The 25,222-nt window shown below is 46.2% G+C and overlaps 1 protein-coding gene across 1 annotated transcript in view; it reads left to right on the top strand.

The window, feature by feature from the left end:
* LOC147899315 (intraflagellar transport protein 172-like) overlaps positions 1 to 25,222 on the top strand; it is a 440,631-nt gene that overhangs the window by 116,665 nt on the left and 298,744 nt on the right. Inside the window, exon 14 of the mRNA XM_087377692.1 lies at positions 6,373 to 6,444. Within this exon, the coding sequence (XP_087233818.1) occupies positions 6,373 to 6,444 (72 nt within the window). The remainder of the gene's footprint in view (positions 1 to 6,372; positions 6,445 to 25,222) is intronic.

Raw genomic sequence — 25,222 nt, forward strand, 5'->3', positions numbered from 1 at the left:
TGCAAGTTCGTTGTGAGAGGGCTTATGCCAGGACAAGAGCCTTGGAAGGATTTTTTTATCAGATGCATACAGTCTCGCATGCCCACTTCAGGAGAGGATTGGACACACAATACTAGATGGGTTTTTACCACAGCCCACCTTAGGTCTCCCTCTTCCCCTCTTATGGTTGCTATCCTGAAAGCATGGGCCAGCTTCTGGAGTACTCTTCGCAGAATTCCCCCATCCACCCGTGAAGAGATTGAAAGGTAGCCTATTATGTGGAATGATAGGATTTAGGATGAGCTTGGCAGACCACTTGGAGCTTCTCCTTACATGCAGTGGCCAAGATGGGAGAGGGGCCCTGCATCTACAGTGGGAGCATGGAAAGCCTTCAGGAAGATTCCTACAGGCCAACAGGCCCAAATGGTTCTTAATCTCAGAGGGAGTGCAGGGAGAGTCCAGCAGATTGATGCAGCCTTGCCCTTGGATTGGGTGGACACAGATGACATGCCTATTACTTGCTCCACCTGGATGGGGGCATTTTCCAAATTGGGAGTTCCTTTACAGGTGATTGCTTTTCTTGACCCACATAAGGATGCCTTAGTATTTGATGTTTCTTCGGGGGGCAGGCTGTCCAAATCCACAGACGATATCTTGTTGGAGGTACCGTTTCAACCAGTCAGGATAGTGGGCTTCATGGAGCATGGCTCTCTTTCACAGTGGTACTTGGATCCTGACCCGCTTCTCCTCGCCCTTGGCTCATGGAGGCTGTGGCTCTATGGAGGTGTCCCAATTAAGTTTTTGCAGTGGGAACCTGGTGAATGGGAATGGATAGATGAAGGGCACCGAGAGAAGGGCATCCCCTTCTTTCGTTACACGGTCAGTAATGCTAGGAAATTCCAGCTCAGCTCTAGGGGTTGGAAGCCTACCAGAGCTCCTCATTGGGAGAACTTTCAGATTTCTGCTAACTTGCAGAGAATTTTTTGGCAGAATGAAGCTGCAACAACTCATCTTTTGAAAATGTGCACTTTCTTGCGGCCGGTGGAAGCGGATGAGGATTGGCTGAATGCACCATTCGCGAATCAAGGGTGAAAGGCCGAATCAAGGTCACAGGAGTCCAAATCTGAGCAAAAAGTACAAAAAAGTAGCCTAAAACTGCTCGGAATCGCCTTCTGACAAGTTCTACGGACTCCTGGCACTGTTGCGTATCCACCTGCAGAGGTCTGTATGGATGTCCGTACATCTGTATGAACAAAAGAGCGATTTTTGTTTTCTCAAAATGGTGCGGGACAGGGTCGTTTATGTTTGGGTAGTGCCAAAATGTCAAAAAACAGTCGTTGGGCTGCTCCAAAACAAGTTTTTGGCGACCAACTGACGAGGAATGTCCGCCAATGTTGAGGGAGAACCAGAACTGATGCGGGAGTGAGCTGAAGGCAGAAATGAGGACCATGAGCAATCACTAGGACACCGGAGTACTTGATGGTGAGGAACCATGGCAAGGCTAAGGGAACGGAGGCTCTACCTTAGAGGAGAGGGGAGCTTCCATTTGCGGTTTTCTCTCACCCTCTAGATAGAGCAAGAAGAAGGGGAAGGTAGGAAGGGAGGCTCTGATACCATATGAAGGAACATGGTGGAGAGAGAGAGAGAGAGTAGACTAGGGAGAGAGGAAGTGATACTCAAAAAGAGACACAATGAAATGGAAATGAAATGACTAGAGTAATGAACAAAAATGAGAGTACTGACATGTAGACCAAAGAGCTTGTAGCTTGATACTTGATTGATTTGACACTAGACAAGTACAGCTCTTATATAAAAGCACACACACACATATGAACACCTATGCATATGGGATAACTCCCAATATGACACGTGGCATCCATAGGACACACTAGACTAGAACTCACACTAGAACACACTCTACTCATACTCCAACAGTAGACTGGGGGGCTGGGAGGAGGGCGAGGGGCAGGAAGGGGGAGGCAGGAAGAGAGGGCGAGATGGTGAGGGGACTGAGAGGAGAGGAGGGAGGGCTGAGAGGGGGGCTGAGGGGGTTGAGGGGAGAGAAGGGGGGGCTGAGGGAGGGAAGGAAGGGGGGCTAGGAGACGGGGAGGAGCTGCAACTCTATGACACACAGACGGGCTTTCTTCATGGGAGGAGCATTTTTCATAATATCTTTTCCTTTTGGTAGGCTTTAGATTGGGCTATGCATAGCAGCCAAAAATTAGCTATTTTACTCTTGGATTTTGTAAAAGCTTATGATAGGGTAGATTGGGATTTCCTAGAGAGCACCCTTCATCATTTTGGATTCTTAGATGCATGGATTACAGGACTCTCCTCTTTGTACAAATCAGCCCACATCCATGTGCTTATTAGAGGAATTAGGGGAGAGAGATTTGAGATTTCTAGATCAGTTGGTCAGGGATGCCCCCCTCTTTTCTTTTCTCTTTGTAGCTGAAGCTATGAGCATTTTTCTCAGATCACAAGCTGATATTTTTGGGCCGAAGCTTCCTCTCAAACATAACAAGGAACTCTTAGACTATGAATGGGTGGATGATATTGCTGTTTTTTTGGATGCTACTCCTTAGACACTCATTTTTTTTAGGGCAACCTTGGATTTGTTTTGTACTACAACTGGTGCACACGTAAATTGGAACGAAGTCAATGGCTTTTGCATCATTGATGATGAGGACACTCTAGATTGGGGTGCTAATTTTGGATTTTCATGGATTCAGAGGGATGTTCCGGTCATATATTTAGGATTCTAGGTTAGTATGGGTACCTCTTCTTCACAACAGTTTTCTCCAGTGGTGGAGAGAATTAGGAGGAGACTCCTTTTTTGGAGTTCAGCCCAATTGGACGTGGTTTCCAAGGTGGTGGGGTTGTTAACCAGGTTTCGTTGGCCATGCATGGTATGTTTACTCTTGTTGGTGCAGCCCTAGAGATTGCATTACTCACCTCAAGAGACCTATAAGGAACTTTTTGATGGCACTGCAGATAGTGTAGCCAAGGTAGTTTGGGAGACATTGATCCTTCCCACAAAAGAAGGGGGTCTCAATATCATAGACCTAGACTTGAAGTGCAGGGCATTGCTTTGCAAGTTTGTGGCAAGGGGACTTTTGTTTGGACAAGAGCCTTTGAAGGATTTCTTTATTCGATGTCTCCCTTCTTCAGGCGAAGATTGGGTAGGCAGTACTAGATGGATTTTTACTTCATCCTCCCTCAGGTTTCCGTCCTCTCCTCTTATGGCTTCTATTCTATAAGCTTGGATCACCTTTAAAAATACTCTTCGGAGAATTTTTTTGACTTCTCTGAAAGAGATTGATAGGTAGTCTATCATGTGGAATGATAGCGTACTTGATGAGCATGGTAGACCACTAGGCCATTCACATTACATGTAATGGTCTAGATGGGAGAGAGGATCCACCTCCTCTGTAGGATCCTGGAAAGCCTTCAAAAAGCTTCCGGATGATCATAAAATGGAAGTAGTAAGTCATCTTAGAGGAAGCGCAAGTTGGATTCAACAAATTGATGCAGCCATTCCAATGGATTGGATTGAGGTGGATGATATGCCTATTTTCATATTCCACTTTCATATGGGAACTTTCAGGAGTTTAGGCATTTACTGCTTTGCAATCATCACCTTGGTTTTTGATGTCCAGGTGGGAGGCAAGCTGTCCAAATCTTTAGATGATGTTCTATTAGAGATTTCATTTTGGTTTTGTAGAGTATGGCTTGGATTCTCAATGGTACCTAGACCCTAACCCACTTCTCTTGGCCTTGGGTTCATTGAGATTGTGGCTCTATGGTGGAGCCCCAATAAAGTATTTGTAGTGGGACCCAGGGGAGTGGGAATGGATTGATGAAGGGCATTGAGAGAAGAGCCTCCCCTTCTTTCGTTACACTGTAAGTACTGCCAAAAGGTTTTAGAGCAGTTTTGCAAATGATGGAGAACCTCCAGAGCTCATCATTGGGATAATTTTCAGATCTCTGCTAATTTGCAAAAAAAAATTTGAAGAGGCTTTGGAAATCCCACAGGAATAGAAAAATCACTCTATTCTTTTGGCTTTCTATTCATGGTTGGATTGCAGTTAACCTGTGGAGATCTAGGTTTGGGGCAAACTCTACATGTCCTCATTGCCGTGGAATCAATTCAACATTGCTTATGGGATTGCAGACGGGCAAGGATTACCCGGGAAGGGATTGCTAGGATCTTCAGCACCTTTGCCCACCACCCTTTCTTTATGACTTGGGTTCAATTTCTTGGCTTTCCCTTTCAGGTCCTTAGGTATTTTATGGGAGGCATGACTCTTCATTGGCTTTCTCAATTTAGGGACACTCAATTGAGTCATGCCCTCTAGACGATGTTCCAGCCTTACCGTTCAGAGCGTTACATGCTTTTGTGGATTCCTCTAGGAGATTCTGGCAAGCATTTCAGCGTGGTAGATCTGGAGAGCCGAATGCACAAAGGCATTGGACCTGGGAATAGGTCCACCCCTCTCATACTTTGGCCAATATTTGGACAGATACTGAGAGGCTCCCCTTATCTTGGAGTTCTTTACAGGGTTGTGATGGCATTTTCAGCCTCGACCTTGATCATTTCTACCTCTTTTTGAGGAGTTTTTTTTGCCATCTTGAGGCCTTATTCCAAAGGGGACATACTTCATGCAATGCATGTATTTCTGCTCTTAGCTAGCTCTCGCAGGTTTTGTTCATACTTAAAAGAAGTCTTTTTCTTTCCTTTTTTTTTTGGATGAATTCAATGAGTTTACCACCTAGAACAAGAGACATGGGTAATCTTTTGAAATTTGTAAGTATAGATTTAGTGAAATAGGGAGGCACTAGGAGCAAGAAACCAGCCATCTACTTTTTCTACATGCTCTTCTCAAATGATGTGGCTTAGAGATATGCAGAAGTCTCCAAAGCTTTCCTTTCGGGAGCCTGCAGGATGACTCCTTAGGGATGGCAAAGTCGTGATAGAGGCTTCACAAGAACAAATGGCACAGGAAGCAAACCACTTGTTGACACAAGGCTTGGGAAAATGATTTTTGAGGGGGATTTTTCTACTTCCGAATAGGTGCCCCCCAGTTCATGAGAAAGATATGTTGGTGCATTACCTGGCTTCTTTATATAGACAATCATTCTCCAATATTGTACAGGCATGCCTACAAAATCAAGGTTATTGTTCATCCCCGTCCTAGCATAAAAGGAAGGTGATCACCAGTGAGTTTCAAAGAGGATGACTTGGATACTAGTTTCACTAGTCCCCTATAAGAAGCCTTTGAAGCCAGCTCTTGCACAGCTAGGGCTCCCTCCTGCTACCCCATCTTGATACTCCTGCACTAGAACAAGCTTTGGAGTGATTGGAAGATCAAGGCAGGGTGTCTCTACAATGTTAAGGGTCATGCCCTTTTACTCTCCAATACATGTTCAAAAACACACTTCCAGCTGGGCCAACAGCCGTCCATGAACATGGCATGGAGGGTCATGGATGACATCTTCGTACAGCTAGGCACAACCCTTTTCAACTCCATAAGTTATACGCAATGCATTTCGCCACACAAAAACAGCACATGAAAAGTGGGTTTGGATCGACTAAAAAATCAAGTACAGGTCTCTCAGGATCAAGAGAAGACATGGCAACAATGTCTGCATGCCAAGAAAAAGTGTTGGAAAACAGAGCAGGCTGTACTAAAGCAGGAAGAGGACACTCATAAAGCAGGCTGTACTAAACCAGGAAGAGGATACTCTTAAATATTCTTGGCACATAGAGAAGGGTGATTTGCAGAAACACCATCAGGAACAACAGGCTGGACCTCACACTTCTGCAAGAACAACATACCTTTTGTTTTGTTAGAGCAAGCAAAGTCCGAGCAAAACTTGGCTGAATTGCAAAATCAGCTTGTAGCCTTGAGCAGGTACACGTGCAAGAAGTCTTCCAGCTCCTTACATTTGGGTGGAGCTCAGAGATGCCCAAAGCAGAAACACAAACTTGGATGAGTCACATGCAAAGTATAGACAGATTTGGCATCCCTTCAGACCACACTCTCTCTTGCAAGTGAAGTATAAGAAATACAAATTTGGATACTACCACTACAAAGAGAAGTAAAAGGAACTGTGCAATGTTATGTACCATAGAGTATGAGGTTGATATGCAAGGAGTGGTGTTCCTCAGCTTTTGTTTTTCTCTTTGTGTACGTTCTTGTATCTCTTTACACTTATCAGCCGTTCTATCATTTCTTGTGCCTATTGGTGAAAGCTCTTAAAATGCATTGATTTTGAAGCTTATTGTAGACTATTTGACGAAACATATGAGCTTTGTTGATATTAGGAGCAGTGGGAAATCTTGTACTATATTGCAGGAACTAAAGAAAACCAATTCTGAATATATTTCAGGAACATACAGCCCTGTTGAATATCTGCAACTTTGTCCAATGGGTTCCAAATAGTGATGTTGTGATTGCCCAAGTATGAATTTTATCTCAATGGATCTCTTCAAGTGTCAAATTTATTTTCTAGGATTTTGAGTAATAATTTATCTTCTATACATCTTTGTCTCTTATAATTCAACAAAGTAAGTGCAATGAACATAGCCATTCAATAATTGGAGAGATGGGATCAGTTTGGAATTTCGCTGTATTTTCTATCTAGTCATGTACTTATGAGACCTTTGCACTTGTAGATGCTGTGTGCACCTCATGGCACATGTGACTCTAGCTTATGTATGTGAGCGCAAAGAACTATTTGATGAAGTAGATCTTACACTATCAATATGGTGAATAAGGAAAAGAGGAAGAGAAAAGGAAAAATGAAGCAAATCGTATATATTGTTTTGCTCACCATGCACATTCTTAAGATTCCAAATATAATTATAATTATTTATATAATAATATTATGCATATACACTCATATATACATACATGTATGTATATGTATTTATGCATGTATGCATAGAGAGAGATACAAAACTTATTAATATTTGCAAAATACCAAAAAAGATCTATGGGACCAATAGGTAGCTACGTCAAATCCCCAAATTGTGAGTGCATAAAGCATATCCATAGTATGTAAAGCATCTCTACCCATATTTAAAGAGCATAACTATTTGTGATACTAACATAATATGGCCATCACTGCGAGAGAGAGAGAGAGAGAAAGAAAGAAAGAAAGAAAGTGTATTATTGTCCACTAGAGGCCAAAATGGGCCCATGGGACATCAAGAACTCTGCATACAAGATAGCACAAAATCAACGTGCCCCAAAGAAGAGGCATCGTCGAATATCATCTAAGTGCTACGCAATATAATGCTAGTGAAAGCACATAATGTCAAATTTGAGCCTAAATACAGAGTAAACTAGACCGCCCCCGGATGCAAAATGGGGGGGATGAGCACAATATGCCAATGCAAAGATACAAGTCTAGGTGTCAATGAGTCTGAGAACCAAAATAATACTGGAAATCCTGTCCATCGACTCTGCCTCCTGCTATGAGAGTACAAATCTGGGCAAAGGTGAGGTGAGCGGCTGGTGGGGCGAGATCTCCATGAGTAAGTCTCCTCCGAAATGCTGCCATCATCCTGGATCGTCTGGAGATGAAGCGGCGAGTACGTCCCCTATGTAACAAGATCCTGCGGCGTCTACAAACCATCTTATATGTACATCCACATGGTGGAGGCATGTGTCCTGTGTGGGCTCTGCCGTCCTCGTGCTCCTCCTGGTCTCGTGCGAGAGAGAGAGAGAGAGAGAGAGAGAGAGAGAGAGTGGGTTTATTAAAAGTCTTCAAAAGACCAAATGGTCTATGAGACAAAGAACCTGATACAATGAGCTAAAATGGTGGACCTCTAAGCATGGAGAATATGAGAGAGAGAGAGAGAGAGAGAGAGAGAGAGAGGCTCATAAAGATAACAATACACAAAGAGAAACCTCTGAGCCCATGAAGAAGGGGGGGGGGGCTAGCAACACTGTGATGATCATCTGAAAGCTAGTAGAGAGGTCAAGCTTGAGAGGGGGTCAATGATGTATGAGGCTTGGTGGCATAAAGACTATGATAGAGTGCTGACGGTTGTTGGTTTGTGTAGTCCGCTGTGGTCTCGTAGCTATGGCCGTGCGATGAACAAGTGCCACTATCACTCCAGTCATCCATGCCTCTGATTTGACGAGCATGGAGAAAAGGTTCCCAAGTCTGATTTGTGCCTCAACACGCTGGCAAGTCTTCCTGTCTCTTGCTCTGGTCTTTGGGTCTGCCATCTCCCTGAGCCCTGCAAGTCAGTGCTCTTTGGCTGGAAAAACTCAGTGATCCTATTTTGAGTCAGTGCTCTTTGGCTGAAAAAACTCAGCAATCTACTCTGAGTGAAATCTGAATGTACACCCTAATCTTGCCAAAGCGTCCTAAGCAAATACTCTTGGTGTTGGATGGCCTTGTGGATCGAAGTCATTAGGCATCTCTGATTTGGAAAAGAAACTAGATAGGGATCTGACCGTGTCCCTGAAGAGACAGTGATAGCAACCTAAGATCTCATAGTATACAGGGCATATGAAAGCAAAGTGCTCCTCTGACTTAATCTCTTGCTGATCACATACAATGCAAATGTGACCCTCTCTAGGTATGCCCTCAGCCCCCGTCCATTCTCAATGAAAGATATTAGTTTAAGACTAAGAGCCTGTAGGCTTAGATTTGAATTCCTAATTAGCGCTTGTCCCTTCCTATAGATTGCCCAGTTGCCTGCTTCCTTGGCTTCCATCACTTTGGTAAGTTCAATGGCTATTTGTTTGAGCTGGGTTGGAGTGAGCTCCTCGGATATTTGTATCTTTGTGCCCTTCAATTTGTGGATTTCTCTGAGAATCGCTTATGCCTTGTAAGTAAAAAATACTCGTGCCTCTGCTCCTTTTGATTAATATTCCATATGTCATCTTGATCCGAGCAACTTGTGGTATTTCTTCTTGAGGCGATCGATTTTGTCTTCTGAGAAAGAAAGAAAGAAAGAAATTTTATTAAAGGTCCACGGAAGGCCATACATGGCCTATGGGACACAAAATCATCCGAAAGGAAAATACATCATCAACGATGCGCCAACTAGGTGGCCTCATCGTAATACAGCTAAGATGCCAAAAATGGCTACAAAAATCCTAGATACAAAATGAAATGAAATAGAGTACCAAAAATGCCTAGATACAAAATGTAAAATATGAAATATGAGGAACATCGTCTTCCCTAAGGGGTCTGTGATCCAAAGAAATGATGGAAGTCATGGCCATCGACCATGCCTCCTGCCATGAGTGTGAAGATCTGGGCAAGTGTCAAGTGGGCTGCTGGCGGTGCCAAGTCTCCATGGAGCAATCTCCTCCGAAAGTCTGCCATCATCCTCCGTCGTCTAGAAATAAAGCGACGGGTATGGCCTCTGTGTAAGATCATCCTGCGGTACTGCCGGATCATGTCATATGTACATCCTCGGGGTGGAACCATCGGTGCTCTCTGGCAAGATGGGCTATCTCTGTGCTCATGGTCCTGCGCCTCGTCCTGCTCCTCATGAATAACCAGGTCTCTGGCAGGGATGCGACGGTGCTCTCTGAGGAATCTCTCTCTGTATCTGGTGATCTCCCTGATGAACAACGCTAAGCAATACTGATCCTCATACTCCATAATCCGAGAGAGAGGTCCAAATCCGTGCCCAAATAAACAGTGAAATCTGCCACGGATCTCATAATATAAAGGGCATCTGCAAACAAAGTGCTCCTCAGTCTCCACCTCCCCCACAGTGCAACAAGGGCATATCCTAGTCTCTCGCCTGGGTCTATGTCCGGTAGCTGTATGATGCATCCTGCCGGCCTCAACGTCTAATCTGTGGGAAGATACCCTGAGCTGCAATCCTGAGTGAGTGCGACATATGAACGCCGATATATCCTGGGGATATGATGAAGCCATCCTCTGAAATCCTGAGAAAATGGTCACGATATGTGGCCATCTTCGTAGGAAGCTCCGTGGGATGAACCCAAGTGCGAAACGTGTGTAGCTGCAACAAATCTGCCCTGATAACCTGACTGAGCTCATGTCGAGTGAGAGGGAGGCGAGGGGCATCTATGCTGTATCGAAATGGTGGCAGCCTATCCATATCCAAGCCCAACGAGGTGAGCCATGTGGAGAGTGTGTGGTACCAACAAAAAGTATGACCTCTCTCCGCTAACATCTGCGAGGATGTCAGTGCTAGCCACGGTAATCGTGCTTTGAGTCTCCGAGCGCCCTGATCCTATGCAAGTATGTAACTGACTGAAATGCTGCATCTAGCACTAGCGGTGTAGCTCCGAACTCTGCAAGCATAATCTGATGCGGTACCGTGGGCTTCGCTCTGATCAATCTGGAGAACATGATGATCTGTAACCTCTATACTCGTCTCCAATCTGCAACACTGAGATCTCCTGCCCAAAAGGGGCTAGCATACATGGCTGCAGGTCTCACCAGCGTATCGAAAAGTAAGGACTTCGTGTCGGGATGCTGAAAATGTGACTGTGCACACTGCCTTTCGAGAAGAGCCAAGGCGGCATATCCTCTACTGATCCTATCTCGTGCTGCATGCATCATGGTGAAGACTGGACCTCTAAATGTGGCACCCAAATATGTATACTCCCTGACTAGCTCCACCTCCTGCCCATCAAATGTGAAAGAGAACTCGCCTCTCCTATAAACTTGGTATGACGTGTTGAAGACCATGACTTTGGTCTTCCCAAGGTTTACAGACAACCCTCTGTCCTGACAAAAGCTGTGGAGTGCATGGAGATGTGCCTATAAACCCTGCTGGGAGGAAGAAATAAGAACCACGTCATCTGCATAGAGGAGAATCGGTATCGTGGATCCTGCCAGTAAAGAACCTGTACCACCCATCGTCTGTATGTACATCTCTAACTCATCGATATAGAGACCAAAGAGTGTCGGAGACAAAGGACACCCCTGCTTCACCCCTATCGTACTACGTACTTCCCCCGACAGCCCCGCCCGTGTCCTGACTCTACCTCTGACTCTCTCATACAAGGCCATGATCGCCCATTGAATCTCCCCACTGAATCCCAAGTCACAAAGTCGCTGGAAGAGTCTGAAACGCGGCACAGTGTCAAATGCCTTTCTGAAGTCCACGAAGCAACAATAGAGCCGCTGCTTATGTGACTTCGCCTCCTCAATCAAAGCCCTGAGTGTGAAGATATGATCTAGAGTCGAGTGCTCTGCACGAAATCCTGCCTGCCCTCTAGCTCTCATACCTGTCGCCTCGGCATGGTCATTTATATGTCCTTCTAGAATGGTCGCATAAATCTTGGCCATGACATGGCCAATCATAATGGTCCTATAGTTTGACGCCTCCAAAGGATCCCCCGACTTGTGTATGGGTACTATAGTATTTTCTAGCCAACTAGGTGGAAGACCTGTACAAATGGACTCGTTAAAAAGACGAGAGAGGACTGTAGCTAAGGCATCAATCCCATGGATTACATACTCCGCTTGCAATCCATCATGGTCCTTAGCTCTCCCAGTCTTCAAACGTTGAACTGCTGCTCGGACACTACTGGATGAGGATAAGGCAGAGGAGGTGGGTCTAGGCACATGGGATAAGTCGATCTGTGGCTGGTCTGGAATATCATATAAAGTGGAAGTATAGGCAAGCCAAACATGCGGGTGTGTAAGAGGAGTTTGAGATTTCAAGCGAAGGAATTTCTTCCAGAATTCCTTGGAATCACAGCTGAAAAGTAAACTTCTTAGCTCCTCCTCATTCCGGGCTAGAAATTGGTGCTTTTTGCGTCGCACCAAACGCTTGTAACTCTTCTTGGTCTCAATGAGGAGGGGAGACTTCTCCTGTGTCTCAAGGCAAAGCTTCCTGCGGAGTTCTTTACACTCCTCATCATACCATCCATTACAAGGCACAAGACCGCGACTGGTGGAGGACCGGATGTGTGGCAAGTGACGAGGAAGGACTTGTGGGCTGCCGAGATGATGGAGGTATGTACAAGGTCCCACCGATCCTGTGTGGAGGGTAGGGCATCGAGAAGGTGCGGATGGAGAAGACTACTCAGGTGCTGGCTATAAATGTCATCGAATTGGTGGTCAAAATGAACCTCATAGTATGGCTGACGCTCATGATGTCTAGAAGGGGGGGCATGAGGAATCTGGGTAAGAATAAAGTGCAGACGTGCATGATTGGCTGAAGGCATAAGAGGGTCGACTGTGAGGTTATGTACAAAAGGGATTAAAGTCGGGGGACCCAAGACGTAATCAATGACGCTCGTACCACCACCCGCGAAGGGAAAACATGTGGCTGTGGATGAATGCGGCCACTGTCGAAGTCCATTATAAATGACCATGCCATGCGATGAGAGAAGCTCCAATAGGCGATGTCCCTGATCTGTCACCTCTACCCCTCTATCTGAAGATAAGCATGGAAAACTCTCATCTGGGGCAGCTGGAACTAAGACTGGATCCTCAGCAAAGTCCAAAATCTATGCCTGTCTGTCTGATGTCCTCGCGTTGAAGTCTCCTAAAAGGATGACCTCTCCGCGGCGTGAGTACTCCAATACATCGGCTGACAAATCCTCAAAAGGTGACTGTCCTGGTCCATCTGAGGCATAACGAGACTATCTCGGGGGAAAGTAGCATACTGCAATAAACAAGTCTCTTAGGGGGGGTCTCCTGATCCGTACCCAAAGATATCTGGTCCGATGGTCTCTCCTCACAACTGTGAGTATCGATCTGAGATGCTCTCTATAAAGAACTGCCACACCGCCAGATCCTCTGACTCCTCCTGATCGTCTAGTCTGCTGTCGAAAGACAGACTCCCAGGCATACCCTGTCACCTGCGGCAAGCCTCTCTCTAGGCTTTCATGGGTCTCTGTAAAGAAGACGATGTCGTGATCAAAAAAGGCCTCTCGTAAGTTGCCAGGCTGAGATGTGAGGGAACCATTACAGTTTCAAACTGTGAAACTCAAGCTATCTGGCAGGCTACGTGTCCCATAGGCCTCGTGTCGTCAACTGTGGGCTCCAGCCGGTCTAGATCGCATAGCTCCTATCAAAAGTCTGCCCTCTCTGATCACGGCCCACTTGCCCTCACGACGGGCAACATCCCTCTGTGCAATGAGACGTCTATGCTCCTCCCACTGAAGAGCTGTAAGGTCCTCATCCATGTGAATCTGTGGATGGTCCCTCAATCTGGATCTCCTCCGTAATACTGCGAGACGGGCCTCAGCATCTCTGAATCTGATGATAAGTGGCTGGTGCAGCTACTATGCCATGATCCTGAACTCCGAGTGTCCCAGATATGAAATTTGTCGCCTGATCCATGGCTGATCTCGTATCTGATCGCTCAACTCCGCGGATGCGGATGTTGAGGGCCTTCTTAGCTCGCCGCTGACTCTCGGCAATAGTCTCAGAGACTGTGGTCTGCTGGGCCTGTGGGGCTCTACGCACAACGTCCACCCACTCTGAGGTCTTCTGTACCTCTGTCTGCAGTGTGGCCAGCCTCTCCTCAACTGTTGCACTAGCTGGAGGAGCTACATGCAGCTGCTGGAGGCGATCATCGCATGCCACAACATGCTCCTGAATGTGTGCCTCCAGCTGCACTATGCGCTCAGCATGTGTCCGTAACTGGATGTCCCGATCAATATCTCTGGTATGAAGCTGGCGAATATGGGAGTTCTGATCAGATCTATGACTCTCAACTGTCGATAGCCGAGCAATCAGTGTGTGTATCTGTGCTGTGAGAGACTGAATCGCAGCGCCCTGAAGTCTGCAAGTCTCCATGCACTGCATAACTCTTTATTTTTCCATGCACTGCATAACTTTTATTTTTCCATGCATTGAGAGAGAGAGAGAGAGAGAGAGAGAGAGAGAGAGTTATATTAACGTCTTTGGGAGGCCTCATGGGCCTATGAGACAAAGTACAATGAACAGAATAGCTCATACAAGCCGCCACGGGCTGAAGCAAAGGGCTCTCTCTAAGGCCCTTGTTGAGTGCTAAGCTAAGCTAATAATCTCAAAAACTCAGAAGCACACTCTCAGAGTCAGGAGACTCCAGTAGTAGGCAATGCGAAAGCTCCGCCTAGACATATCCAGGAGTCGTGGCATCTGTCCAAAGATGTCATGTATCTCTAGCTATCGAGCTGTCTCTTGTCGTGTGGTGGGGGTCGTGGTCTCTGGGATCTTTGTATTTGATGGGCAGCATCATCAAGGGTGACACCTCAGGTCGGTTGATCTCCTCTGAGTAAACCGGCGATGGGTTGAGCCTCTATCGTGTGTGATCTGGTCCTCCTCTGGCCTCCTGATCCTTTGCCCTGTGTCTGATGTATGTGCCATTGATCCAAGATGTCCTCATGTCAGCTATCTCCTCATCCTCTACTCCGATGTGTCTTGGAGCTGACTTAGGCATAAAAATCAGTGACGTGTCTCTGTGCTCAATCAGTGTCCCATGGTGCTATCTCCTCCTGCTATTTGATCTAGTGTAGCAGAGTCTCCCTGAGCCGCCACATCTCTATTAGAAAGAGATCAGCAAACACCTGATCATGGAAGTGGATCAATCGGGTATAAGCAGCATTAACGTCCTCAAATCTCATAATAAGCTAGGCACATGCATAGAAAGTGCTCCTCTATCTCCACTATTGCCAGCGTACATATCTTGCAAATCCGTTGCTCTTTATGTGTGCCTAGGGTCCTCCCTGCCTCGATCCTCAAGATTGGTGTGATGAGTCTCGAATCTATCCTATGGCAATCATTAGTGGATGAGTAACTGGCCTGTCCTCTAGATACTAGGGCCTGATGATCAGTCCATCATATGATACCCTCAAGAAGTGGTCTCGATAAAACTAGATCTTAGTGGGGAACTCCTGGTCCCCTCCCTAAGTCCGTGATGTATATAGCTGAAGTAAATCAAACCATATGATACAGTTGATCTCATTTTGTGGTATCTGGAGGGATGGGGAGTCCAAACTATATTGAAAGGAGGGAAGACGGTCCATCTGAATACCCTAAGATTGAGACCGTTTGGAGATACGTGCTTACCAGGTTGTGCTGATCCCACTCTCAGCTACTCGTCTGGATGACTCTAGTGCTAGCCTTGGTAATCTCCATCGGGGTAAGGCCCACACCCTGTGTAGATATGTTACTGTCTAGAAGATGGTATCAATTTGCAATTGATAGTGATCAACCTGTATGATCTGGTGAGGAACCGACAGCTTACCTTGGATCCCATGATAACCTGTACTCTCTCAATCACCGCCACTCGGCCATCGATAAGTCACAGCCCCAAAAGGATGATGTGTACATGGTTAGTGTATCAAAAAGCCACCCCTTCATCGGGGGATCCTGGAAGTGTGCCTGGAAGCACTTTCTCTCCAACCAAGCTAAGGCCCCCTGTGCTTGTGTGAGTCGTGCCCTAGCTGCATGTGTCATCGTGAAGATAGGCCCTGCAAAACTGCACTGAGATATGTATACGTATGTACTATCTCCATTGGATCCCCTTGATAAGTGAAGCTGTGTTGCCAGTGGTCTTCAGCGACACCTGAATGGACTTCAAGTCTTTTGTGATACACATGACTTGAAGGTCAACCTTGGGAAAACCAAGGTGATGATCTTCAACACTTCCAGACCCGCTATGCACCGAGAGCAGTTCCTCTTCGCTGGCGACCCTGTTGAGATAGTTGACTCTTACACATACTTGGGCGTTGTCTTCTCAGGCCCGATCTTCACGATGCGCCCGGCCATGCAGGCCAGGATCAGCCGAGGCTACGCCGCTCTTGCCAGGCTGGAGCGATAGTGCTACCACTCCCACTTCCAGGACCCACGGACCAAGTCTCTCCTTTTTTATTCTTTGGTTCGCCCAGCAGGCATGTACGGGAGCCCGTGGTGGGGAGCCGACCTTTCACACACAGAGTGGGCTCGAGTCGAGCGCCTACAGATACTAATGTTTGCTCGGATGATCCGCAGCAAACCATCGGTACCACACGAGATCATTCTAGCAGAGTTCGGCGCCTCACCCCTACAGCTTGATGCGGCTTTCCAGGCTATCACTTATCTCCACAGAGTCAGGGATTTCAGCTCCTCCGCCGATGGTCGCCTCCGCCTACCTTGGCTAGCCCTATCCTCCTCTATGGCCTTATCCATTGATGGGGACCAGCGATGCTGGTATAGTCGTCTTTCCAGTTGGTTCACCCGACTGGTAGACCGGTTACCTCCTTTTCAGTACAGCCTCGACGCTCCACCATCTCCCCTCTCCCCCACTGACCAGGAGGTCAACCGGCTCATTCGAGCGGCAGCTCCACACCTGGCGGACATGGTTTCTTCACTCCGAGCTTCCTGTGAAGCTCGACTTCTACCGCCGACACTGCCTCCAGATCTCACAGGAGGGCTTCATCACACCTCCGGGTTACACACAGCTTCATCTACCACATGCGCTCCGAATCTCCCTCGGTCAGTTTAGGGTTTTGTCACACCGATTACGGATCGAGAGCGGACGCGCAGAGGGTATCCCACGAGAGGGTTGCCTTTGCCCACTTTGCGACTTGCAGGAGATCGAGTCGGAGGAGCACTTTGCTTTCAGATGTCCTATGTATTATGCCATCCGAGGCCGGTACCACTGCCTCTTCCGCGACGGATTCGGCCCCCTCCCACACATGCTGCAGTTCTCGGATCAACGATGCCTAGCCGCTTTCTTACATGAGATGACTCGCCATCGAGATACCTCTCTCCGAGCACGGCGACACGCGCAGCACACACAGCATGAGGACACCCAGCGGCCCATCATTGATTTCTTCCAGTCATAGGATACCTCTCCTCAGTCTAGCCGACGACGCGGATGTGAGCGAGAGCCAGAGCCACGACGGCTACGCCAGTGGACAGACTCACACATCCGGGTCCATGACATCTCGTCTCTGCTCTCTGCCCGCCCCACCGGGGTTACCGTTGCCCTCATCCACAGGGCCACCCGCCCCCCCCCCCCCCCCCGACGACCGAGCTCGACTAGGCCGCGTGACGTCAGAGGCCAATCATCTATCGCAGGGTTTTTTCCGGCCTCCCATTTGACGGCCCCTCTATGATTGGTCTCTAACGATCACCACCTGCACATATATTTTGTATCTCCCCCCCCTGCCCCATTTTTGATGCCCCCCCCTTCTTTTTTGTATCATCTGGAGGTTGACACATATTTTTTGTATCAGGACTAGACACACCGTCCTTCATAACCTCTTTTTTGTAGAAACGGTTGGCTGGCCCGTTTTGAGACCGCCACCGTTATGCTCATTGTATCAGTTATCTTTAGTCTCATAGACCTTCACAGTCTCCCGAAGACTTTAATAAACTTTTCTTTTTTTTTTCTCTCTCAATGGTGCAGAACAGGGTCGTTTATGTTTGGGCAGTGCCAAAATGTCAAAAAGCGTCAAAATCGGACCTCAAAAGGTCAAAAAACAGCCGTTGGATTGCTCCAAAACAAGTTTTTGGCAACCATTTGACGAGGAATATCCATCAATACTGAGGGAGAACCATAAACTGATGCGAGAGTGAGCTGAACTCACAAATGAGGACCAGGAGCAATCACTAGGACACCGGAGTACTTGATGGCGAGGAACCATGGTGAAGCTAAGGGAAGGGAGGCTCTACCTTAGAGGAGAGGGGAGCTTCCATTTGCAGGCTTCTCTCATCCTCTAGATAGAGCAAGAACAAGGGGAAGGTAGGAAGGGAGGCTCTGATACCAAATGAAGGAACATGGTGGAGAAAGAAAGAAAGAAAGAAAGTGTATTATTGTCCACTAGAGGCCAAAATGGGCCCATGGGACATCAAGAACTCTGCATACAAGAGAGGGAGAGAGAGAGGATAGGCTAGGGAGAGAGGAAGTGATACTTAAAAGGAGACATAATGAAATGGAAATGAAATGACTAGAGCAATGAACAAAAATGAAAGTACTCACATGTAGACCAAAGATCTTGTAGCTTGATACTTGATTGATTTGACACTCGACAAGTACAGCTCTTATATAAGAGCACACACACACATATGAACACCTATGCATATGGGATAACTCCCAATATGACATGTGACATCCATGGGACACACTAGACTAGAACTCACACTAGAACACACTAGAATACACATTTTTGACTCACTTTGGCTTCATATTCCAACAGTATCGATGATACCATTATCTCTTTCAAGAGGGCGCATTTTTGGTTACTCTTTTGGCTGATCCACTTCTATGACCAGGGTTGTGTTGGTCTCTATTTAACTGAGACGTGGTGCTATAGAGAGACCCTATTGAGAGAGATCATATAGCAGGAGATGATAGTGCTACAAGACACAGAGATAGACCGAGCACATGAACATGTCATAGATTTCAATGCATTTGAGTCAGCCTTAGGACACAGTGGAGCGGAGGAGGAGAAACTAGTTGATATCAGGGCAGAGTGGATCAATAGGAAGAGATGGTACGAAGCTGTAGAGCCAAAACACAAAGACCACGCATTATGTGTTTTGAGTACTAGTTGTGACTTTCCTAGTATAGCACTCAACAAAGGCCTTAGCAAGCCCTTTGCCTCAGTCATCGTTAGCGGCCTGTATGAGTTAATTTGCATTGTACCTTGTGTCATAGGCCCGCAATGCTTTCCAAAGACATTAATACATCTTCTTTTCTTCTTTTGAGCATTGACATTAATACATCTCGGACCAAGGAGGATAGACCCACACTAATGAGCATGAGGCATGCTCTTCTCTCCGAACCATAGATATGAGTGGTCTTAATTGTGATCTAAAAAGGACAGTCACTAGATCTAAAAGGCATCAGGACTTTTTTGGATGATGATCTCACCCTCCCACAGCAGGAAAATCGTAGGGAGGAAACGGTGAAGGTGATGGCAGCAAGACAACAGGAAGGAAAATGGGCTGCATACAAAGATGGCAGAGTGACCATTCGAGAAAGGGCAGAAAGAGCAGAAAAAGAGGAAGGTGAATTGTGACGGTGTTGGGCCCACGAGATGAGTGCACATAGTAGACTAAAAATGGCAGTATGGAACTGTAATGGCACCCTCTGGTCCAATCTAGGTGGTTTCTTGGAGACCTACATTGACAGGAACATAGTTTTCTACACTGAAACACATGAGAGTCTGGAGCGAGGGCTGCCCACCACAGTGACTTGATATACACACAGAAGAGAGTTGAGAAGAGATAGCGGTGTCCGAGGCTCTGGTGGAGTGACTGTCTTTTTTAGATCACAATTAAGACCAATCATATCTATGGTTCGGAGAGAAGAGCATGCACTACACATGCGGATACGAGTTCAGCTCCCAGATGCTCGGCACCCTCTGGTCCAATCCAGGTGGTTTCTTGGAGACCTACACTAGCAGGAACATAGTTTTCTATACCGAAACACATGAGAGTCCGGAGCGAGGGCTGCCCATCAGAGTGACTTGATATACACACAGAAGAGAGTTGAGAAGAGATAGCGGTGTCCGAGGCTCCGACTGTGTACAAGAGGGGTCCCCCGAACGGCTGTGTACAATCATCTTGGTAGTGGCCGTACTCGCCACATCTGTAACACATGATGGGTCTTCTAAAGTTTGTACCTCTGCCTGCACCTCCACGTCCACCTCGGAAACCACCCCTTCGACCATGTTGATAAGAGGGTCCATAGCCACCTCCTGACATAGGTGGTTGGTACGGTGCATAGTAAGGCTGAGGATAGAAATAAGGGGAACCAATTGAATTGGGCGCAGGAGCTTGGAGCAAAGGGGGAGTCGAAAGCAATGGAGGTGGCATGACAGGAGAAGGAGGTCGCTCAAATGCTCGTGCAAGAGGGGGAGTAGGAGGTACTTCTGCTGGGCCAGAAGTTATGGGTACCGTTCTGTTGATTGCAGCAAGTAGAGGTTTCCCCGAGGTATACTCTGGAAGAAGCTTCGTTAATCCTTTGAGGTACCTACACTCAGAGGCATCATGTCCATGGATCTCACAAAATGTACAAAATGAGATAGAAGTAGGTACGTTTCGCTTGGAGGGGCACTCCCAGTAACCATGGTTAGAACCCTTGCATTCTGTGCACCAAAGGCCACTTTGAGTCTGGGCCTCAAAGGATGATTGGCCATCCACCTTTATTCTATCTTCTGCATCCTCATGGAGGTGGCCTTTGAACTTTTGAGTCTTCACGTGAGCTCGAGAAGTCTAGCTCTGTTTGGAGGACTGAAAACGGCCATCCCCATCCGAGAGGTTGGAGAAGATACAAGAGTTGGAGGGAGTGTGGAGTCAAGAGGAATCCTTCTAGAATTCCTATGTGGAATAAGGAGGATGGGACATATGGAAAACAGAGGGTCCCTATGGGCTCCATGTGGGGAGACTCTTGACTTTCTCAATATTCTAAGAGTTTTGAGCATCTTTTGATGGGACACATGGCAAGAGTAGCCAAAAAGGACATGGATGGTGACATACGGGCTTATGTGATTGATGGGGAAAGGAATCTACAGGCAGCAATTGTAAATGGGTGAAGGAGGGTGACAAAATCTCTATAAAAGGAGCCCTCCTCTCCCTTGTTCAACATCTCTTCCACCATTAGGCCTCGTGTTGCTGTAGCTCTAGTCTCCTCAAGCCTCTTCCATGAGCCTTCTCTCCCTCTTGTAGATATTCTCTTATGTAGAGTCTTGAGTCCATCTCTCTCTAGTTCATTCTCTCTCCATGAGTAGTCTTGGAGCTTCCGCTCCCTCTTGTACATATGAAAACTCTTCTTCTCCCTTGTGTTTGTAGTATTATGAGTTGCATTGGAGTAGAGTATTACTCTATTGACAATGAAGATCACTTCATATTCCCTCTCTTGAGTCTCTCTTTTCTTTTCTTTCTTTCAAAGCCTTAAAAGTTTTTTCTATTCGGCCGCTCATTGCACACACATGGTACATCCATTTTCTGAGCCACCAAGGGAGTTACTTACCCTCTTCTAGGAGAAATCTATGAGTGGTGGATCGTTAATGAAGATGGAGTCTTGAGGGACCATCTTGCTCAGGCAAATTTAGCATGGGTGGAGGGCAGTTTTTATGACAGTTTGACCCCTTGTTAATTTTTTGCTCATAACTTTCCGCTCGTTAGTCCGATTTTGATGAAACTTATATCAGCGCAAATATCTCTTTAAGATGCATGTCTCTATGTGATTAGACCTTGAATCAGATACTAAAGCAAAAAGTTATGAGTCTCTGTGTCTAACAGTCTATTTTCATGATAATTTTTACCCCCGTCTACTAAACCGCCCATATCTTTCCGACCGCTTCTCAGTTTCTTACGAAAATTATATCAAAGTAAAGCACATTTCAAGGCGCATCTCTATATGTGTTTTCTATATTTGATATCATGTCTCTGCTGGAAGTTATGGTCCTCTGTGTCTGATGATATTTTGCAGAGTGTTTTGAGCTAATTGTAAAGGTATCTATGAAGGAGGTGCAATGTTTCACCGGAACCTACCCATCCATCCCAATGAGCCCCTTAAAAATCCTTGATATATATAAGTTCATGTCACGTTGAGCCACAATATCTTCTTTTAACAACGTATCGCTCTTCTCTTTGGCGCAGACCGGCTTGCTGAGATTATGGCCTCCGCTGATCCTTTCCTTCTCCCTATGCTTGAGTACAACATCACTTGGGATGTTACCATCTTCATTCTCATCTAAGGGAGGAAAGTATGGTGTGGTCTCTTGGTATAAAAGCTTCTTTTTAATGTCCCTTTTCCAATGATAAATATCTCTATCACTCAATTCGAAAGCAGTAAGAAGTGAAGAGATGCGTGAAGTTTATTACCCCCAACTTCATGTCACAATACCTTGACTGAAAAACCATCTGGATATACGTGCGTACTAGGTCATGCTATCCCCTCTCTCTATTAGTTGTTTGGATGATCCTAGTGCCATCCTCGATAGTCTCCAACTAGGTAAAGCCCATACTCTATGAAGATATGTCACCGTTTAAAAGATGGCAACAATTTTGGATGGTTTCATGGCAAACTTTGCCTTTAAAATTATGGAGAATAAAGGGATTACTCTGAATAATCCTAGACTAATCACCTATAGCCTCTCAATCTCTACCAGTCATTCTTAGTCTCCCAGAAGGGTGTTGCATACATACCTGTGACAAAATATAAAGAGGAAAGAGGAGAAGAGTGGAGATGAGGAGAGAGGGCACACCACAAATGACTAACTGTACACTAGATTTAGTTGAAAATGTATAATATATACAAATTTATTTAAGGTTAGGGTTAGGGCATCTAACCCTTTTCTTTATAGCACTATATTGGGTTAGTGTTATGCACATATGATCACATGATGGTGCTATGCACACATGATCACATGATGTTGAGCGTGATCTCTCAACACCTTCCCTCAAGATCAACATCATGAAGTAGGCCTTTCCTCAAGATGATGATTTTGGGGAATCGAAGAAGGACTGAACATTACATTCCATCACACCCCTTTAATGGGAATGTCCTTCCTCTGCATCAAACCAAGAGCTAGTCGGTGTTTCTCGAAAAGCTCTTTATCGAGTGGTTTGGTAAAGATGTCTGCAACTTTCTCTTTGCTATCACAATGTTGCAGTGTGATGTCACCAAGTAACACTCTTTCTCTGATGAAGTGCTCTCTGACATCAATGTGCTTTGTCCTGGAGTGATATACTGGATTCTTGGCCAATGCTTGAGCTGATTGGTTATCACAGTATATTGTTGTTGGCTTTGACTCATCAAAGTAGTCTATTTCTGACAATAGTCTTCTGAGCCATATAGCCTCACATGCACCTGTAGTGGTGCCCTATATTCTGCTTCAGTTGAAGACAAAGAAACAGTTGCCTGTTTGTTTGACAACCATGATATAGCACCTTGACCAGGGAAAAATGCATATCCCTATGTGGATCTCCTAGTCTCTTGAACTCCAGCATAGTCACTGTCACAGTATCCATGCAACCATGGATGACTTCCTCTCTTTTCTATCCCAAACTGTCTTGTACCTCTGATGTATCTCAAGACTCTTTTGGCTGCATTCCAGTGAGACTATTTTGGATTTGCCATAAACTCTGCAAGTGAACTTACTGCATAACAAATATCTGACCGTGTGATAGTCAGATATATAAGAGATCCGATGAGCTACCCGTAGTATCTGTCATTGACTGTAGGCTTTTCTGAATCTTTAGTAAGTTTCAAACTCTGTTCCATGGGAGTGGCTGCAATCTTGCAATTTGCCATATGAAACTTCCACAAGAGACTGTCAACATACTTGTGCTGACTCATAAAGGTGTTATCTGAATCTCTCTAGAACTCAATTCCAAGACAATAGTGCATAAGTCCAAGATCTTTCATGTCGAACTCTGCAGATAAGTCTTGTTTTAGTTTTCTATGAAGCTATCCTTGCTTCCGGTCACAATTAGATCATCTACGTACAAAAGTGCAATAGTAATGTCTTCCCCTTGAAATTTGTAGTAGAGAGTATGATCTGCATTGGATTTTTTTAATTTTTTTTTTCATAAAAGAGACTTCTATTAAGTAAGAAAGAAACCAGCTAGAGCAAGCTCTGTGCGGAAATACACAATGCTAAGCATGTAATAAAAAACACCTCAAAGGAATGAGGTAGAAAGAAACCAAGGCTGAGGCTGAAAATGGCATCTCAACCCTATAGAAGTCTCAGCAAAGAAGGGAGAGTCTCTCCAATCTCTGAGAAAAGTAACTCTCCTGGAGGAGGCTGCTCGAGATGATCCCCGCATGGTCGCCCAAATGGCCATCAGAGTGTGTATCGTATTTGTCCAAGTACTGGCCAAGATCTGAGAAGGGTGAACCTGAGAACCCTCCAAAGCCTCAGTGCATCTGGCTCTCCAAATGTGCCATGCTGCAATGCTAGCTAGGATCCCCCATGGAGAGTCCACTGAGGAGTGAGCAGCCCTAAAAAGAGTGGCCGGAACATCCTCTAGAGAGCATGACTCCACAAGGTGTCGTCGGATGTGAAGAGCCCAAGAGGAATACAGTCTCTCAAAAAATACCTGGGGCCCTGAAAGAGTAAGCCAAACCACTGATCCCCATAGAAAGGCAGGCGAACAAAAGTGCTGAAAAGTCTTGCAATCCCCTTCCATATGATTCTCGCCTGTCTGCAATCCCAAAGGCAGTCCTGTATTGTCTCCAAAGCAGAAAGGCAGCGAGGGCAAGAAGGGTCAGCTCCGATCGAACCTGGACTTCCAATGGTTTACTGCTATCCCACCATGAATAGAAAGCCAAAAGAAGAGAGTGATTTTTCTATTTCGGTGGGATTTCCAGAGTCTCTGCCAAAAAAATTTCTGCAAGTCAGCAGGAATCTGAAAGTTCTCCCAATGATGAGCTCTGGTGGGCCTCCAACCCCTACAGGTGAGCTGGAATTTCCTGGCATTACTGACCATGTAACGAAAAGAAGGGGATGCCCTTCTCTCGGTGTCCTTCATCTATCCATTCCCATTCCCCAGGGTCCCACTGCAAAAACTTAATTGGGACACCTCCATAGAGCCACAGCCTCCATGAGCCAAGGGCGAGGAGAAGCGGGTCAGGATCCAAGTACCACTGTGAAAGAGAGCCATGCTCCATGAAGCCCACTATCCTGACCAGCTGAAACGGTACCTCCAACAAGATATCGTCTGTGGATCTGGACATCCTGCCCCCCGAAGAAACATCAAATACTAAGGCATCCTCATGTGGGTCAAGAAAAGCAATCACCTATAAAGGAACTCCCAATCTGGAAAATGCCCCCATCCAGGTGGAGCAAGTAATAAGCATGTCATCTGTGTCCACCCAATCCAAGGGCAAGGCTGCATCAATCTGCTGGACTCTCCCTGCACTCCCTTTGAGATTAAGAACCATCTGGGCCTGTTGGTCTGCAGGAAGCTTCCTGAAGGCTTTCCATGCTTCCATTGTAGATGCAAGGCCCCTCTCCCATCTTGGCCACTGCATGTAAGGAGAAGCTCCAAGAGGTCTACCAAGCTCATCCAAAATCTTGTCATTCCACATGATAGGCTGCCTTTCAATCTCTTTACGGGTGGATGGGGGAATCCTACGAAGAGTACTCCTGAAGCTGGCCCATGCTTTCAGGATAGCAACCATAAGGAACTCCCAATCTGGAAAATGCCCCCATCCAGGTGGAGCAAGTAATAGGCATGTCATCTGTGTCCATCCAATCCAAGGGCAAGGCTGCATCAATCTGTTGGACTCTCCCTGCACTCTCTCTGAGATTAAGAACCATCTGGGCATCTTGGTCTGCAGGAA

This window comes from Dipteris shenzhenensis, chromosome 8 (assembly GCF_047967505.1).
Source record: "Dipteris shenzhenensis isolate YYH24624 ecotype China chromosome 8, Dip_SZ_1.0, whole genome shotgun sequence".
In the NCBI taxonomy this organism is placed as follows: Eukaryota; Viridiplantae; Streptophyta; class Polypodiopsida; order Gleicheniales; family Dipteridaceae; genus Dipteris; species Dipteris shenzhenensis.